We start from the raw sequence: 20106 nt of genomic DNA on the forward strand, positions 1-20106 counted from the left end.
CTCTTAGCTTCTCAGTCCAGACCTGGTAACATAGGCAGAGTGTGTCTCGCACATTTGATGTGAATGGGTTCCCTGCCACAGCGCTGCGGTCAGTGGCGGCTCCATCCAAGCTCAAGGGTCACTAATTCTAGAAACAAGTGGCCCTTTCTTGGAAGACCAGAGCAGGACCCATGCCCCTAGATAAAAAAAAAAAAACCTCGTCAAAGAGACGTAGCTCCTAAAGTAAGAAGCAGCTCTGACAACGGGCAGAAGAATCCCGGACAACTGTAAATGTTGAAGCAGTTTTAGGTCTTCCTTTGAGCCTGCTACCTCGTCAGTGGTTGTGGCAGAATTCAGCCCAAGGTTTCTTCTCCTTGTCACCTCTCACCCAGTCCCAAGGTTGGCGTTGTGCAACCCCTAGTTCTTTTCTAGATCTAACCAATGGACGCCTCTGCAATCCACAATCCACTCAGGAGAGCTCAGAACACAGAACGACCACAGGGCTTCACCCAGCTTGCTTCTAGGCTTGTAGCCTGGAGACGTGTCCTAGAAGTGAGATTTCTTGGCGCAGTGCTCTACACAGGTCTGCTGAAAGACATCATTGCCCTACCCGCCGCCCCCCACCAACCTCAGCTGAACCTGTTTTAGATGAAAAGACAAACTCACTGTGAACGGGTCGTAGGAAGGTTCCGGGGTTGCTGAAGTTGTGCTCTCGTACATGGGGTTCGAGATATTCTCGGGCTGCTGCTTGCCAAGAGCTGCAACGTCAATGTCCTCTTCCGACTGCTCGGACAGACAAGCACAGGGCTGAGCCCCACGAAGTCCCCAAGGTGGGGTGTCGCAGCCAAGTCGGAAGCTAAGGCAAGCCCCGCCCCCACCTCCACCTCCGGGAACTTTTCTGTTGTCCTTTTATTGAGATCTGACCTAGATGTAATATCACGCACCAATCTTAAGTGTTCAGCTCAATGACTTCTTAAATATGTTCACCCATGTGTGACCACCACCCAAATCAGCATACAGGGCATCTCCATCCTCCAGGAGGTGCCCTCATGCCCCCTGCCTGCCATTATCTGGTCCCGCCCATGGTAAACTGCTTTTCTGACTCCCATCACCTGGAATGGTTTTACCTATCCTTGAACTTAGTATAAAAGGAATCGTGCAGCATGGCACTTTTGTTAAATGTGGTGTATATAATGCTTGTATAGGTTATCTGCCAGAAGGAAGTGACCTACTGCTTGGGGGCTGCAGCCGTATCCGGCCCGCAGGGTCTCCCATGGTGAACTAAGACCCACTGACCTGGATGTGGGTTCAGCTGTTCAAATAGGGCCAGTGTGTTTCACTGGCTATGACCTGAGGCCTCTGGCTGTGCAGGCCCCCCACCGTGTCCCCACCCTCAGAGTCAGCTTTGAAGCTTGTCTTGTGATTCCTCCAAGGTGAGTGGCCTCCTGGGCCCCTGGTGAATTTGGCTCCAAGCCACACCTGTGGCATGAAGGGCTACTGGCTGGCCTTCGCCCTCCTCCATCCTCTGATTCAGCCAGGTAGAGGGCCCCGGAGCTGCCACTGCTGATCTCTTCAGGGCAGAGGCCCCATCCAGGAGACAGGAAAAGTGTGCCAAGTGCTCAGCGAGGAAGCAGCCGGTCTGCTGGAGTAGCCCAGAGCCGGGGCTGGGTTTCAGAGTGGACCCCCATCCCCATGGTCCTGTTTTTCTCTGTCTCACCTCAAAATGCTGGAAGCCAATCGTTCTCCGGTTTAGTCGAAAGTAGGAGTATGCTGCCAAAGCAATGGCTCCAATGACCAGGATGATGGCAAAGAACACCCCTGTTCCCAGGCCGCTGTGGCCTGGCGTCTACACACAGAAAGGGCAGTGGTTGGTACCAGAACTGGTGACTTCCCCAAAGAGGCATGCTTCCTGGAGCCCACCCCATTCTGGCTTGCCTGAGGCATCTTGTGCCAGCTGGGATAAAAATAATGATAAAGCTGTCAATATGTATCTAGCCCTTACTACTTCCAGGGTCTGTTCTAAGCCCCCTTACATAAAATAATCCATTTAAATGCATAATAACACAAAGAGATAAGAACAGTTTCTACTGTTTCCATTTTTATACAGGAGAACAGAGACACAGAGAGGGTAAGCACTTGCCCAGTGTCACACAGCCCGTAAGTGGTAGAGGTGGGCTTTGAAGCCAGCCTCGTTTTGGAGCTTCATACCTTTAGAACAAAGTTAGAAAACTAACATCACCACCAACTGACCACAGCCAGCTGACCAACTCTTATAAAGCAAGTGCCAGGAACTGTCTTTATTATTTTACATTAACTCATTGTCTTCCCAAGAATCCAGGGAAGAAGGCATTTTGACCTCCATTTTGCAGATAAGAAAAATGGGGCTCGATGATGTTTGGGGCTTGTCTGAGTTCACATGGTTACGAGGTGGAGGGGCTCAGGATTTTCACTCCCCTTCCAGTGGTTTCTCCACTGGCACTTCCTGCCCTTTTCATTCAGCAAATATTGGTGCTGACACATGTTATGTCACTGACACACTGGATGCGGGCTGGCATCCCTGAGGCCAGCTGCCGTGGATGGGGTGGCAGGGCTCCCAGGAGTAGCTCGCTACTTGGGGAGTGGACATCGAGGCTCCTCCTTATCAGGAATGCTGTATACTCACCCCTGGGATAGAGGGAGCTTTTAAAGGCTTGGAAATGACATGAATAATCCCATTGGAGGCAAAGATGTCCCACTGCAGAATGGCTCTTCCATCAACGAACCTGGTCTCCTAGGGAGGTGAGAGGAGGGCTGTCTATCAGATATCTCTGACTATCTGATTCTTTCTTTCCATGTGGGCAGACTTAGCAGCAGCAGCAGCAGCCCTTCCATGGAAGAAAGTTGTCCAGTTTCCCTGAGGTCCGGGAGCCTGGGTTTCAGGCCCATCCTCACTGACGGGCAGTATGGGGCTTGTGCTCGCCCTCTGGACAGCCCAGAACAGCACATTAGTAGTTCTTGTGCTAACAAACTGTTCTGGGCTGCAGAGAACCCAGGAGGTCATTCTATCCAGCCCTCTTGTTTAACAGATGAGGGGTCAGAAGGTGGTGTGATCACATAGTTCATGATCACACACACCAAGATCACATAGGTAGTAGGTGGCAAACCCCATGCCCCAACTCCAGACCCACTGCTGTGAACATCACACCACACAAGAAACAGATGTTAAGTGAGCTAATTCCTCGTTAATCAAAGTGTGAGCCACTGGCTTGTGGTGTGGGCAGACACCCGGGAGTTGATTAGAAATGCAGAACCTGGGGCCCCACAACCCACCTGCTGAATTACAATATGAATTTTAACAAACTCATAAGTGATTTAAGTGCCTGTTAAAGTTTGAGAAGTACTGGTCTAAACTACTGATCTTCAGTAATAAAGATCATTTATTAGGTAAGTATTAAAAGTATTCATCAGGGCTTCCCTGGTGGTCCAATGATTAGAAGTCCGTCCACCTTCCAGTGCAGAGGACACGGATTCGATCCCTGGCCCGGGAAGATCCCACATGCCTTGGAGCAACTGGACCCATGTGCCACAGTTACTGAACCCGTGCCCTAGAGCCTGCAAGCCACAACTACTGAGCCCATACACCATAACTGCTGAAGCCTGTGTGCCCCAGAGCCCATGCTCTGCAACAAGAGAAGCCACTGCAATGAGAAGCCCATGTGCAGCAACAAAGACCCAGTGCAGCCAAAAATAACTAAATAAAATTTAAAAAATACTCATGTTTATAAAAAATATTCATTTAGCCCTTGCTACATGTCAGATACCATTATCACATGTCAAAATCCCTGAATCACTGAATCTCCATAAAAGCGTATGATCTGACAAAACCACCATGAGGTATCACTTCACACCAGTGAGAATGGCCATCATCAAAAAGTCTACAAATAATTATTAATGCTGTTGAGGGTGTGCAAAAAAGGGAACCCTCCTACAGTGCTGATGGGAATATAAATTGGCGCAACAACTATGGAGAACAGTATGGAGTTTCCTCAGAATACTAAAATTAGAGCAACCACATGATCTTACAATCCCACTCTTGGGCAAATTGCTAGAGAAAACCATAATTCCAAATGATACATGCAGCCTAATGTTTATGGTAGCACTATTAGAGTAGCCAAGACTTGGAAGCAACTTAAATGAGCATCAACAGATGAATGAATAAAGAAGATGTGGTACATATAAACAATGGAATATTACTCAGCCATAAAAAGAATGAAATAATGCCATCTGCAGCAACATGGAAGGACCCAGATTATCTTAGTCAGAAAGGTAAATTTTGAATGTGTCATATATGGAATCTAAAAGAAAAAGATGAACTTGTCTCCAAAACAGAAATAGACTCATAGACTATTTCTGTAAATTTATGGTTAAAATTTGACAGCATATTTAAAAGCAGAGACATTACTTTGCCAACAAAGGTCCGTCTAGTCAAGGCTATGGTTTTTCCAGTGGTCATGTATGGATGTGAGAGTTGGACTGTGAAGAAAGCTGAGCGCTGAATAATCGATGCTTTTGAACTGTGGTGTTGGAGAAGACTCTTGAGAGTCCCTTGGACTGCAAGGAGATCCAACCAGTCCATCCTAAAGGTCTGTCCTGGGTGTTCATTGGAAGGACTGATGTTGAAGCTGAAACTCCAATCCTTTGGCCACCTGATGCGAAGAGCTGACTCATTTGAAAAGACCCTGATGTTGGGGAAGATTGAGGGCAGGAGGAGAAGGGGAGGACAGAGGATGAGATGGTTGGATGGCATCACCGACTCAATGGACATGGATATGGGTAGACTCCGGCAGTTGGTGATGGACAGGGAGGCCTGGCGTGCTGCGGTTCATGGGGTTGCAAAGAGTTGGATGCGACTGAGCGACTGAACTGAACTGAATGGTTAACAAAATAGAAAGGTGGGAAGAGGGATAAATTAGGAGTACAGGATTAACATACATAATGTGAAAAAAGTGTCAGTCGTGTCCGACTCTTTGTGACCCCATAGACTGTAGCCTGCCAGGCTTCTCTGTCCATGGAATTCACCAGGCAAAAATACTGGAGTGGGTAGCCATTCCCTTCTCCAAGGTTCCTTCTCACAGGAACTATATAGTTCCCTCTGCTATTGTCTGAGCCACCAATTGGTCAGAGGGTCAATATTTTGTAATAACTTATATAGGAAAAGAACCTGAAAATACGTATATACCTGAATATATCTATAAAAAACTGAATCATCTTGCTGTGCTCCTAAAACTAATACAACATGTAAATCAACTAGACTTCAGTTGAAAGAATACTTTAGAAGCCTGTGATTTGAACATCATGGTCATGTTACCACCACCACTATCACCACTTCTAATATCACAACCACCACCATCATCCCCACCATCGTCATTGCAATTATCAACACCACCATTATCAAAATAATTTCACTGTTACCATCATAAGCATCATCACTGCTATCGCCATCATCAACACATCACCAACACCCCTGTCTTTCAGATGAGGAAATTGGGACCCAGAGAAGTTCAGACAAGTTACCTAAAGTCCTAGAGCTAGTGGGCGGCAGACATACTAAGGTCATTTGACTTCAAGGCTCACGTGTTAATACCTGGGATAGGCTGAAAATCTGACAGAAATAAAGGCAGAGAATCAGACAGCTTTAGAATGGTTTCATTTATAGGTCCTCATTATCAGCTTCTGGGGCTGGCGGTCACCAGGGACTTAGTGCTCAAGGAGTAGGGGCTGCCTGACAGTCAGTATGGTGTGTTCTGGTGTTCAGCCAGTACCATCTTACTGTAGCTTTAGAGTTTTCTTTCGCATTATAAGCGTTGCCATCTATTAAGCACCTACTCTATGCTAGAAACTTTGCATTTATTATCTCCATTTCTCCCAATAAGCCCAGAAGACTTTTCATACCAGTTGGCGCTGGTCCTGGCTGGAGGTGATGAGCAGCTGGCTTCCCAGCCTCGTGTGCACGATGGTACCATTGACAAGGTCATTGTAAAAAAAGATGTTGATGTTGGAGAGGTGGTGCTCTATGTCCCGCCCAGACAGGGTCTGAGAGGAGAGGAGAGACATAAGAATGGTCTTTAAAAGTCAAGCAATATTTTTTCATTTTTGTGATAAGGATGACACAGAAAAAAAAAAAATCACTTCTCAAGGCCTTGACTTTTCTGCCTCCACTTGGAAGTCATTTTAATGGTCTAAGCAAAGCTTCCCAGTGATGTCCTGAGAGGAGTGGGTCTCGAGTGGGTAACAAGTGAACAGAGGTATTGCTTTTCTCAGCCCTCAGTGGGATAAGGGCTCGAGGCTGTCGGAGCCTGTGGGCAGGCTTAATAAACGCTGCCAGCTCCTCTGTGTGCCATGACACGAAGGAGGTTGGTGTGGTAGATCAGTTGCATCCCTGGCCCCAGTTCTTCACCTCTCCCTGTATCCTTGCCCTTTGCCCTATAACTCTGAGGGCCTCCCACTCTAGCTTTGGGTTCAGCTACGTGACTTTTTGGGTGTGTGGTATGTTAGCAAATGAGACCAGACAGGGTCTTAGAAAGTGCTGGCATTTTCTGCCAGAAGAACATGCCTGAGATAACCTGCTGAAGCTGAGAGCCCTGTGGAGCAGAGTCCCAGACAGGCCAGGCTAGATCGGCTGATGGCCAGCCCAGCTCAGACACGCAAGCATGCCTGGCCAAGCCCAGAACTGCCAGCTGATCTGCAGCTGTGTGAGCCACATAAATGTAGCTACTGCACTGTGGGGTCATTTGTGACATTGCATCGTTGAGGTGATAACTGATACTGTCTAGAAGCACTAAATGCAGATACCAGGAACCCAGCTCACCTCGTTTTCCCCGAGCCCACCGTTCTGGGGCACAAAGAGGGTGCTTCGGATTGACAGGTCAGTCAGGTGTTTCAGGAATGCCTGGCCTCTGGCTGAGCTGTTGGAATACACCAGCACTTCCTGGGGATAGGAAGGAGGTGGTCAGAAGGGTCAGCGTGGTGTTTAGGGAGGGACTGGCTGGAGAGGGTGGCATCACCCCTTTGGGAGTATTCCTGATGATCACCCTAGCTCAGGCTGCCACTCATCTGCTCATCTTTCTGACTGCCCCTTGGGAAAATTTTAGGAGGATTTTTCCTTTCCTTGATAAATCCTATGGTCCTAAGACACAGCCAGATCACAGGCCATTCTCAACGAGGCAGCTTGTGTAGGCTTTGAGATCTTAAGTGAATTCCGGAGTCTTCTTTTGCCAAAAATTTGCAAGGCACCCGCTTCACCCAGAGGAAAAGCCGAAGTCCTTACAGTGCCCACGAGGCCCAAACCACCTGGAGTCTTGCTCCTCTGACCCTGCACCCAGCTGTCCTCTTGCTCACCCTGCCCCAGCCACACTGGCCTCCTTGACGTTCCTCAGGCTTGCTCAGCAACGTCCTGCCTTTCATCCTTTGCCTGGCTGTTCCTTACGCCTGGAATATTCTTCCTTGAAATCTGCATGGCTAACTTCCTCTCTTCTGTCCACACTTTGTTTACATCTTACCTTCTCACTAAGGCCTTCTCTCATCACTCTAGGCAACATGGGAACCCTGTGGGTCCCCTCCCCACCCCCATAGTCTAGATCACCTTCTAGCATTCAATACTATTCGCTTTATTCTGTTTCTTGTCTGTTTTGTTCACTGATATATCTCAAGCACATTGTTAAGTACTCAATAAATATTCACTGAACAGATTTTAAGAAATCGCACTATGCACTTCAGCACTGTCATCGTGCAGAGAGCCCTGCTGCTGCCCAGAGAAGTTGAGAATTTGCTGAAGGGCACACAGCCAGTGGGTTTTGTTCTACAAAGTCTTTTATCTGAGATGCTGTCACAAGCCACACTCCCACACAGCACAAACATTGGTTTGGGTGTTCATCTTTAGAATATTTACAGTAACCCTGAGTTTTTAGGCTAGTTAAGTGGTCTGTGGACAAAGACTCACTATTTTGGGGTCCTGGGTCTAGCTTCTGCCCTGTTCCTACAAGCCCTGTACTTATGCTCTGTCCCCTCTCCTTGGCTGTATCCTTGACCTTGCTAAGCCTCAGTTTCTTTATCTGCAAAATGGGAATAATGGCAAAAGTGACTTCATAAGGTTGCATAAGGATTTATTCTGTGTAACAAGTATTACTGAGCACCTACTATATGCTAGCCACAAGGCGGAGAAAATAATTTCCCTTATGGAGCTTATGTTTTGTGAAGCAAGTGAAAAGTAACCTGAACGGCCTCAGAGAATGCCTCGTGTGAAGAAAATGCACAGGACATGTTAGCTATTGTTATTATTGCTGTTATTAATATCAAAGCTCAGTTCTTTGATAAGTTCAGTTCAGTTGCTCAGTTGTGTTTGACTCTTTGTGACCCCATGGACTGCAGCACACCAGGCTTTCCTGTCCATCACCAACTCCTGGAGCTTGCATATATTCATGTGCATCGAGTCAGTGATGCCATCCAACCATCTCATCCTCTGTCATCCCCTTCTCCTGCCTTCAGTATGTCCCAGCTGCTGCTGCTAAGTTGCTTCAGTCGTGTCCGACTCTGTGTGACCTCATGGACTGCAGCCCACCAGGCTCCCCCATCCCTGGGATTCTCCAGGCAAGAACACTAGAGTGGGTTGCCATTGCCTTCTCCATCTGTCCCAGCATTAGGGTCTTTTCCAGTGAGTCAGTTCTTCACATCAGGTGGCCAAAATATTGGAGTTTCAGGTTCAGCATCAGCCCTTCCAATGAATATTCAGGACTGATTTCTTTTAGGATGGACTGGTTTGAGCTCCTTGCAGTCCAAGAGACTCTCAAGAGTCTCCTCCAACACCACAGTTCAAAAGCATCAATTCTTTGGTGCTCAGCTTTCTTTATAGTCCAACTCTCACATCCATACATGACCACTGGAAAAACCATAGCTTTGACTAGGTGGACCTTTGTTGGCAAAGTAATGTCTCTGCTTTTTAATATGCTGTCTAGGTTGGTCATAACTTTTTTTTTTCAAGGAGCAAGCCTCTTTTAATTTCATGGCTGCAGTCAACATCTGCAATGATTTTAGAGCACAAGAAAATAAAGTTTCTCACTGTTTCCATTGTTTCCCCATCTATTTGCCATGAAGTGATGGGACCAGATGCCATGATCTTAGTTTGGTGAATATTGAGTTTCAAGCCAACTTTTTCACTCTCCTCTTTCACTTTCATCAAGAGGCTCTTTAGTTCTTATTCGCTTTCTGCCATAAGAGTGGTGTCATCTGTATATCTGGTGTTATTGATATTTTTCCCAGCAATCTTGATTCCAGCTTGTGCTTCATCCAGCCCAGCATATCACATGATGTACTCATATAAGTTAAATAAGCAGGGTGACAATATACAACCTTGATGTACTCCTTTCCCAATTTGGAACCAGTCTGTTATTCCATGTCTGGTTCTAACTGTTGCTTCTTGACCTGCATACAGATTTCTCAGGAGGCAGGTCAGGTGGTCTGGTATTCCCATCTCTTGAAGAATTTTCCACAGTTTGTTGTGATCCACACAGTCAAAGGCTTTGGTGTAGCAGAAGTAGATAGTTTTCTGGAACTCTCTTGCTTTTTTGATGATCTAATGGATGTTGGAAATTTGATCTCTTTTCTAAATCTAGCTTGAACATCTGGAAGTTCATGGTTCATGAACTGTTGAAGCCTGGCTTGGAGAATTTTGAGCATTACTTTGCTAGTGTATGAGATGAGTGCAATTGTGAGATGAGTGCAATTGTGCAATAGTTTGAACATTCTTTGGCATTACCTTTCTTTGGGATTGGAATGAAAATTGACCTTTTCCAGTCTTGTGGCCATTGCTGAGTTTTTCAAATTCGCTAGTATATTGAGTGCAGCACTTTTAACAGTATGGCGCAACTGGAATTCCATCACTTCCACTAGCTTTGTTCATAGTAATGCTTTCTAAGGCCCACTTGACTTCACATTCCAGGATGTCTGGCTCTAGGTGAGTGATCACACCATCATGGTTACCTGGGTCATGAAGATCTTTTTAATATATTTCTTCTATGCAGTCTTCCCATCAGTTCAGTTCAGTTCAGTTCAGTTGCTCAGTTGTGTCCAACTCTTTGTGACCCCATGAACTGCAGCATGCCAAGCCTCCCTGTCCATCACCAACTCCCGGAGTTCACCCAAACCCACGTCCATCGAGTTGGTGATACCATCCAGCCATCTCATCCTCTGTCATCCCCCTTTCCTCCTGCCCCTAATCCCTCCCAGGATCAGAGTCTTTTCCATGAGTCAACTATTTGCATGAGGTGGCCAAAGTACTGGAGTGTCAGCCCCAGCATCATTCCTTCCAAAGAACACCCAGGACTGATCTTTAGAATGAACTGGTTGGATCTCCTTGCAGTCCATGGGACTCTCAAGAGTCTTCTCCAACACCACAGTTCAAAAGCATCAATTCTTTGGTGCTCAGCTTTCTTCATAGTCCAACTCTCATATTCATAGTCAACACCAATTCTTTCTCTAACAGGGACTTTCTCTTCATTGGACATGACTTGTAGCATATTAAAGTGACTTTAAATGCAGTGCAGGAATTCCCTGGTGGGCTAATGGTTAGGACTCAGTGCTTTCACTGCTGAGGGTGTGGGTTTGATCCTTAGTTGGGGAACTAAGATCTTGCAAGCCATGTAGCATGGCCAAAACTAATTTTTTTTTTTTAAAGATAAAAGTACAGTGAAGAATGCAAGTTGACTATATATTGAGAATTTGGCCACTGGGTGATCACCAGGCAGACTTAACTGTGCCCCACCCTGTCCATGAAGACAGAAGAGCAACTTATTCCTACAGGGCAGACTCTGAAGCTGCTGTAGTCGCAAACAGATAGATGAGTTACCAGCTAACACCAGGATAGCATTTTCCATCTGCTTGCCACAGGGCTAAGCACTTTACAAATATCAAGTCATTTATTTATCACCTTACCCTATGAGATTGTGTCATCTCCATTTTACAGATGAGCAAACTGAGGCCCAGAAGGGAAAGCAACTCATTTAAGGTGACGCACCAAGTAAGTGGCAAATCTAAGTGTCAAATTTGGGCAGTGCGGCTGTGTCCACACTCTCAACCGTGACTGTGAGCCTCCGCCTTCTCTCAAGGACTAGACTCTCTCATATCTGCTTTGAGTTCACCCCTCCACCCCAAGGTGAAAGCGAACAGATTTGGTACAGACCTTTAGGAAGTTTGTGAGCGAGGGGAAGGACATTAGGACCTGCAACAGATTTCCACTGCACGAGAAGCCATCTCCCACGTAGCCCACCTTGCAGGTGCAGTTCACATCTGGAAGGCAGAAACACACGGAGTCACACTGGTGCGGAAGGCGTCTTGGCTACCCCATCTCATGCTGGGAGGTTGGCCAGCCCAGCTGAGGAAGGCTTAGCAGCTGCATGGCCTGGAATCTGAAGCGAGGTTGGGGCCATTACCTTTCATCCGGTAGCAGAAGACATCCCACATCTCGCTCTTGTTGTTTCTTGGTCCATAGTCCACTATCCCAACGATACCAGAGCCGCAGTTCTGGGAGGCATAGGATGTGGGGTAGGCTACTCGCCCACTGTCTAGCCAACCTGCTGAGCAGAGGTGGTACTTGGCCTGTAGAGACAAAGATGGATGCTGGTCAGCTGTGATTTCATATGTATTATGGAGTTTTGTGGCTAATGTCTGACTCCCCCATCAGACTGAAAACTCCATGGAGTCAGGAGTTATGGCTCATTTTGTCTATTGTACCCCTGTGCCTGGAACATAGTAGGTGTTCATTACATTTTTGTTGATTGAGCCACTGGATGAATGAAAGTGGTGCCTTCTCTTCCCTGTAAGTGCTCAAGTCCTTCATACCCATTTTTATTCCCTCTGCTCTTGAGAAAGGATTTACAAATAGCTAGTTACCCCTAGGTGCAAATTCCTCTGCTTATGGGTCAATGGAACTCCAGTTGATGGCCATCACTATCCTCACCATCATCATCCTCATCATGACCACCATCATGGCCAGCATCACCATCATCATCATCCCAACACTTACTGAGAGCTTATCCTGGGCCAGGTCCTTTTGCAAGCACTTTTCATGTGTCAAAACCTTTATCACCTACATCAACCCTTTGAGATAGAACCTTAAAAAAAAAGGTCTCTATAATTGAGAAAATAGAGGCAAAATGGGTTAAGTAACTTGCTCCAAGTCACAGAGACAGCAAGTAGCAGGGCTGAGATTCAAACCCAGGCTCTCTACTCCAGAGCTCTTAATCTTAAAACCTGAGTTCCCATGTGTGTCAGTCATTCTGTCTTATTTCCTCTGAAGTGAAGTGAAGTGAAAGTTGCTCAGTTGTGTCTGACTCTTTGCGACATTGTGGACTATACAGTCCATGGAATTCTCTAGGCCAGAATACTGGAGTTCATAGCCTTTCCCTTCTCCCTGGGATCTTCCTAACCCAGGGATTGAACCCAGGTCTCCCACATTGTAGGCAGATTCTTTACCAGCTGAGTCACAAGGGAAGCCCTTGTGTGGCTTATTATCTTTAGTCCTTTATAAACATGCCAGGTGGGACAGGGGTTTCAATGCCTTGATTGAGGTCACACAATGAACAAGCAGGCATGTGTCCGCATGCTCAGTTGCTCAGTAGTGTCTGACTCTTTGCAACTCCATGGACTGTAGCCCGCCAGGCTCCTCTGTCCATGGGAATATCCCAGTAAGAATACTGGAGCAGGTTGCCATTTCCTCCTCCAGAGGATCTTCCTAACTCAGAGATTCCTAAACCCAAGTCTCCTGCAGCTCCTGCACTGGCAGGAGGATTCTTACTGCTGAGCCACCTGGGAAGCTCGAGCAAGAAGGAGAAACAAGAAATTCTGACCCTCCAAGATGCTGGGTCCTGGCATCAAGGGCTTTGTTCCTTGTAAAGACATGTCAGGTCTGAAGATCTGGTTGTGATGGAGGTTGGAGGAAGGGCAGTAAAATCACGAGGATGGGCAGTGATCTTGTGAGCACTCACTGGTAGGCTACTCCGAGTTGCTGACCTTTCCAAATGGGCTGGGCTTCTGATGTTAGAGGCTGAGAGAGCTCTGGACAGAGCTTCATTTCCTACCTGGCTGACAGCTGGGGCAATTTCTCTGTACGCCCTTTGCAATGCCCCCCCAGGCATAGGGAACCTGGGCTATTCCAGAGACACTTGGCTGCCTTTGGGCTCAGGGACACCCTAGACTTGTGGGTAACTGATCTTCTTCTGGTTTCCACCCGTGAGGTGCACACTTCCAGTCAGTGCCTCTGCCTTGGTGGTTGAATGTCATGATTGGGAGCAGACTTGTGGAGTCGGGGTATGTTGAGTCCTGAATCTGCCACTTCTTGGTTGGGTGACATTGGACATGTTACCTTTCCGAACCTCAGTTGCCCTATCTGTAAGATGGCAGTAGGAACACCTACCTCCAGGGATGTTGTAAGAATGGATGATAATGTCAGTGAAGCACCCACTCTGTGCTGACATGACAGACCCCCAGTGGACATGCTCGGGAGCTCTCTGAACTCCCCCTTCCAGGAAGGCAACAGCCAAAGACTCCCCTGTGTTAAGAGAAAGTGGCAAACCCACCATATGCACCCAGAAGACCCTGCCTGCATGGCACCCACAGACTGGCAACCCACCTTCTGGGCATAGGAGAGCTGGTTGTAGGTTGCCATAGTTGCAGCTTCCTGAGCACAGGCCTCTCTGGCTTTGTCAAAGGTCAGCTTGTACTGGCCGAGCGGGGAGCGTAGATGGAACACTCCGACGGTGGTATCTAGAAGGGGGAGGAGAGGAATTGTTCAGCCCCACACCTCAGCTGACAGTTCTCCCAGCAGAGATTTTCAAAGTGGAATGCTGGCCACATCCCAGAGTTTCTTGGGATGTCACTTTCCTTTGAGATGTCATTTAAAATACTTATTTCTTTTCTAACTATGAAAGTAGCAAGTGTTCAAGGTGGAAATGGGGCCAGACAGTAAAGAAAAGAAATAAAAAGCACCCATCTTCCTGCTCGCTGGAAATAATCATTACTCCATGGCTAACATTTTGATGTACTTCTGGTCCAGAATTTTCATTTTTGTAACTTTTAATTTTGATGTAATTTCACCCCTTCAGTCTTTTTTCTATTCATTTGCGGGTCACGTATATCACAAATACGGCAGTATGCTGCATGTATAGTTTTTAGAAGTCTTTCTTATAACATTCTTTCTGAGGATTCTTTCCCAATATTATACATTTTCTCTGACAACATGATTTTACCTTGATACTTTTAGTTGAACACTTTTTGTGAACTTCACAGCCATGAAAAAAAAATACATTAAAATGAGTTTCTGCCACAGAACACATGTATTTTCTGATTGCCATTATGCCTTTAAAAAAGTACTAGAAAATATTCATCTTTAAAATATATGATATCTCTTTTAAACCAATTAATGCAGAGATCTGAAATAGATCAAGAACCAAGTCACATTTTTATATTGTCAAGTTCATTATCAGATGCCACTAAAAGGGTACATTCTACCCTCCAAAAAGAGCTAAGATTAAGGTTTTTTTTATTCTTTTTGGCTGCTCTGTCTGTGGGATCTTAGTTTCCTGACTAGGGATCAAACCCATGCCCCCTGCAGGGGAAGTGTGGAGACCAAACCAGTGAAAGTGAAAGTCGCTTAGTCATGTCTGATTCTTTGTCACCCCATGGACTATACAGTCCATGGAATTCTCCAGGCCAGAACACTGGAGTGGGTAGCCTTTCCCTTCTCCAGGGGATCTTCGCAACCCAGGGATTGAACCCAGGTCTCCCGCATTGCAGGCAGATTCTTTACCATCTGAGCCATAAGGGAAGCCCAAGAATACTGGAGTGGGTAGCCTATCCTTTCTCCAGCAGATCTTCCCAACCCAGGAATTGAACCAGGGTCTCCTACATTACTGGCAGATTCTTTACCAACAGGAAATGCACAAGATTTTCTTCTTTGATCATAGCCAATGGTATATTCATTCCACGGCCATATAATATTGTCAGCCAGATCTGGAACATAAACACTCACCAACAGAACAGCTTGGGGAGGAATGGACAGGTGTTTAGCCTCGTATCCTTGCCATGACAATTCTTAATTGTGTCTTTGAGAGGATATAACAGTATATTCAATCATCATTTACCAATTTGTAATTTCTCATTTTTTTGTGATATTAGGTAATGCTGGGGTGGTGTGAAGTGAAAGTGTTAGTTACTCAGTAGTGTCCGACTCCTTGTGAGCCCATGGACTGTAGCGTGCCAGGCTCCTCTATCCATGGAATTCTCCTGGCAAGAATACTGAAGTGGGTTGCCATTCCCTTCTCCAGGGGATCTTCCTGACCCAGGGTTCAAACCCAGGTCTCCTGCATTGCAGGCAGATTCTTTACTGTCTGAGCCACCAGGTTAACTTTATTCAATTCTTAGATTATTCCTATAGGATGTGTCCCTTGAAATGGTGCTCTGAGTCTTGGCATGAATTATTGTATTGCTTTCCGTACACATTGCCAAACTGGTTGCCTCAAAGGCTATGCTGGTTTGCCCTCCTCTGAACTATGTGAGAGTAGGCATGTCCCCCTGAGTGTGGGATGACTCTGCGACCTGCCCACCAGGACGGCTGGGCCATTATCCCAATGCCGTCTTGTCTTGCTAAGGGTAACCACTCAGCTACAACAGAAGGTGGATCCAGATATGACTCCTGGTTGCTCAGTATCACTACCATAATTTTCTTGGTATTCATAATAAAGTAGAAGAGTGAAGCCCCCGGGAGAAGATGGGTAATGCTCTAGGCAATGAATAGATTCTGTGAGCTGTGGAAACAGGCAGGACTGGCTAAATGAACTGTGCTCTAAAGAAAAAAAACCCAAGTATCTCTTAATTCCACATTCCTCCTGGCAAATGACTCATGAGTCAACATCTCTTATCCAGCTGATCATTCTTGACCCCATCCTACATAGCAACTGCCTACAGAATCTCTGCTTTGAAGTCCTACCATCACCTTGTGATAGAACTTGGAAGATCCACAATCACTTTGAACATAGAATGTCCCCAACCAAGCTTTCAAAGTTCTTGGGTCCCCCTCTCCCAGATTGCTTTAATACCACCATTGAATTGACCTCTCGAGATGGAAACCTTACATTATGGTGGATCCTTTCCTTTTCTTCACTCTCCATGTCTACAGAGTGCCCTTCTCTCCTGGTATCATTCCTCTTCCCAGTAGAGACCCTGCTACCTTGGGGTCATAGCCTTGATAATACACCATACCCCCTCGTTGCCTCATCCTTCCCAACTACCCTTGATAATTCTCTGCTGTCCATGAGTCCTCCCAGCAGAAATGCCTTGCCAGCTCCTCTCTGCTTAATCAGCTCAAGCATCTTTTAAGCCTCCACTGTAGCCCCCGGGGAGCTGTTTCCTGCCCAAGACTGCTTATATCATTACTTTGAGGGTTAGAATTTTAACACATGAATTTGTGAGGAACACAAACATTTAATCAATAATATGTATTAAGTCCTAAGATACCTCCAACTCATTTGGGGGAGGAAATAGAGGGTATAGAAGCAGGAGAAATACATAGGATATATGACAATATGTGACAGTCTCTTTTTTAAAGGAGATTCCCAGTGTAGTTGAAGCCTTTTTAAGATTAATAAAACTGGGGGAAGAAAAGTAGTAAGACAGACGATAGCAATTTATCTCATGTAAGCAAGCAGCTTTTGGCAGGCAGAGCTCTCTGCAGAAGGCCCCCTTGTCTTGTCACTAACCTTAAACCAGGCATCCCCATGTTCTACCCATCTCCAACCCTAGCCCAGCTTTCAAATCTTTTGATCACATAATACCTTCCCCTAATGTGTTGGTTTCTTCTGTAGATCGAAGAAGTAGAAATGAAGAATAAGTAATTAACAGATGACCAGATCTCTTCCCCAGCTTCCCCTTCAGTCATTTCATGAACCGACTGTGTGAACAAGAGAGCATCTACAGAAAAATCATGAGAAGTCGACCTGCACACAGTGGGGGATAGTGACAACTCTGTCCCCGCTCATCGCAGTGATTAACTGAGATTACGTCCCTGTTTCCCTTTCAAAGCTTTCATGGCAGAGCAGACTCGTTGGAGGTTGGTTTGGGGAGGGGGACACCGAGTCCACCACGTCCCCAGATTGCTGGTACCTTTCCTTTCGACCAACGTTTGTGAATATTGATTTTGTAAGTGGTGAGCAGTGAGACCTGATTTGCTAACAATGATGTTGTTAGCATCATGATGCTAACGATGGCCAATGATGAAGGCGGGGCCTTTGGGAGATTATTAGGTAAGGAGGTTGGAACCACAATGAGTGGGCAGAGCCCTTATAAAAGGGACCCCAGAGAGCTCCCTGTTCCTTCGGCTTGTGCAGACACTAGGAGAAGTCAGTGGTCTGCAACCTGGAAGACAGTCCTCAGCAGAACCCCACCACGCGGGCACCCTGATCTCAGGTTTCCAGCCTCCAGAGCTGAGAAATAAATTTCTGTTGTTTATATGCCACCGGGGCTATATTGCAGCAGCCCAAACAGACCAAGCCAGTACATAGCAGGTGTTAAGTTAACAGTTATTACTGAGATGTCAGAAAGCTGCGCCACTAAAATTACCATGTCTATAAAACAAACAGTAAATCCCGATTGGCCACAATGCACGATGCTCTGAATCGCCTTCTGAACCACTGCGGTCACTCCTTGCCCCATGCTCAGAACCCCACTCGTGGGTCCCAAATGGCTTTTCTCCATCAGGGGTCAAGATGCCCACCACCCACATCTCTGCAGTGCTACCTGGCTTTTTATTGTGTGTTATGATTCTTAGTGTGATTCTACCTGTGGGTTTATGATAAACCATTCAAATCATCCATGGAAATGAATGTAGTATATATGCTGACTGATGTGCTATTATTAAAACAACTACTAAGAAACTGCTGCTCTGCTTGTGGGAGGCACTATCTCTTTGTTATTTAATATCTTAAACTATGCTCCTCAGATTCACTTCCAATCCACAGTGGCAAGGGTTGCTAAGCAACCAGGGAAGAGTGAGTATAGTAGCCGACCTGTGAGGGAGCTCCTAGTTCTAACATTCACAGTCCAGTTCTGAGTGTACTCTGCCCCTGGACTGCAGAAGCCCACTACTTCCTGGGCAATGCATGGGCTGTTTGGTCCCAGTTTTTAAGACTTTTCCCTTTTGCTCTTACAGAGCTTCCTTCCCCAACCCTTAAGATCAGGCACTTTGGGTCAAGATCACTCTGACCTTGGAAGTGGAGGTCGGCACAGTCGGCATTGGCATGGCACTGCCCGTTGTCCTGCAGGCAGCGGTCGATGGGTAGCTGCTCTGGCTCACAGTCCAGCCCGTCTCCCACATAATGACTTTTACATTCACATTTGTGCTTGCCCTAGGGGGAGAGCAGGAAAGATGAAAGAGCCTCTTCTCTGGGCCCCCAGAATCCCATGTGCTCCACGGGCTACCATCCAGCATAGGAGATGCTCAGAAGGATGAGCAACATGCCCCTCCTGGCCAGTGGGAGTTGAGTTACTGCTCTGTCTTGCTTTTGTCCAGACTCAGGATGGAGTGTCCTCCTTTACATCTCAGCTCAGTTGTCACTTCCTCAGAGAGACCCTCCCTGTCTCCTGATCCCTTTTATCACACTGGCCTGATTTCAGAACTGAGCATGCCTCTTCCTTCTATCACGTATAAACTTTTGATCGCTACATCCCTGACAGCTACAACAGCACACAGTAGGTGCTTGATGACCATTTGTTGAGTCAATGAATGATGTCCTTTAATCCCCATGAACGATCCTGTGAGGTCTGCATTATTATGAGGCTCATAATTTGTGGCTAAGGAAACTGAGGCTCAGAGAGGTTAAGCAGCCAGCCCCAGACTGCACAGCATATCAGGCCAGGAGCCAAGACTCAGAGGCTGCCTGACTGTTGAGTTCACATTTGTAGCCCTAATGGACATCATCTCCCACCGTCTTCCCTTCCCATCAGAGAAAGGGGCAACAGGGCACTGACTGCACTCTAAAAAGGTGTAAGTGAGTGCACTTTTCCTGCCACTTCTTACTTTTTTGGTTTGTATTTTGAATAATTTTAGATTTATAGAAAAGATGCAAAAAAAAATAAAAAAAAAAAAGATGCAGAGAGTAGTTCCCTTATACTCTCCACCCAGTCTTTCCTAATGGTAACATCTTACCTAATCACAGTTCATTGTCAAAATTAAAAAACTAGTGTTGATGTGTTACTATTAACTAAACAATAGACTTTAAGTGGACCTAACCAGTTTTTCCAGGAAGGTCCTTTTCCTGCATCGGGTTCCACGTTGTATTTAGCTTGTTGACTTATCAAGAAATAGAGAAATAGACTTGGGTGGGAAGAAGGCTTAGGAAGAGGCCAGTGGTGACCTGAGTGGAGAAGCCAGGCTGAGGGAGGCACAGGTGGTACCCCACCCCCCATTTCCCTGGGACAGAGACTCACCGGGCCAGTCATCTTGCAGGTGGCATGCTCGTGACACCTGCCATTGAGGCCGTCTGCACAGGGGTCAATCGCCGTGCAGCTGTGGCCATCCCCCTGGTAGCCCTTCTGACAGCTGCAGGAGACCTTCGTGCCCTTCTGGGAGCACTTGGCGACCTTTGCACCCCCGCCGTTGTTCTGTTTGCAGAAATCCACAACTGCAAGAGCAGAGAAAGGTAGACTCTGTGTAACAGGGGCTTCAGATCAGGGTGTGGGTCACCCCAGGACCAGGTGCACCGGGCAAGGAAATGGGCCCCAACATGTCAGTGCCACCTCTCCCGGTGCCTGGTGGCCTCTGTGCTACCTCTGCCAACACTAGTGTCCTGCGGCTAACACCCTAATACTGTGGTCCCCAACCTTTTTGGCACCAGGGACTGGTTCCATGGAAGACAATCTTCCCAGGGGCCGGGGGTTGGTTTCAGGGTGATTCAAGCTCATTACGTTTACTGTGCACCTTGTTTCTATTATCATTACATCAGTTCCACCTTAGATCATCAGGTGTTAGATTCTGGAGGCTGGGGACCCCGCCCTGATAGACCAGGCCTGGGGATATCTGTCCACCTCTGCCCTTTTTAATCATAA

The 20106-nt window shown here is 46.7% G+C and overlaps 1 protein-coding gene across 1 annotated transcript in view; it reads right to left on the minus strand.

The window, feature by feature from the left end:
• The window catches only part of STAB2 (stabilin 2), a 169621-nt gene that overhangs the window by 3350 nt on the left and 146165 nt on the right, over positions 1-20106 (minus strand). Inside the window, exons 59-68 of the mRNA XM_010853421.1 lie at positions 19489-19682; positions 18266-18407; positions 13640-13773; positions 11442-11607; positions 11192-11298; positions 6827-6946; positions 5911-6051; positions 2642-2749; positions 1697-1825; positions 646-762 (exon numbers count right to left, since the gene is read on the minus strand). Of these exons, the coding sequence (XP_010851723.1) occupies positions 646-762; positions 1697-1825; positions 2642-2749; positions 5911-6051; positions 6827-6946; positions 11192-11298; positions 11442-11607; positions 13640-13773; positions 18266-18407; positions 19489-19682 (1358 nt within the window). The remainder of the gene's footprint in view (positions 1-645; positions 763-1696; positions 1826-2641; positions 2750-5910; positions 6052-6826; positions 6947-11191; positions 11299-11441; positions 11608-13639; positions 13774-18265; positions 18408-19488; positions 19683-20106) is intronic.

This window comes from Bison bison, unplaced genomic scaffold (genome assembly GCF_000754665.1).
Source record: "Bison bison bison isolate TAMUID 2011002044 unplaced genomic scaffold, Bison_UMD1.0 scf7180017864327, whole genome shotgun sequence".
Classification (NCBI taxonomy): domain Eukaryota; kingdom Metazoa; phylum Chordata; class Mammalia; order Artiodactyla; family Bovidae; genus Bison; species Bison bison.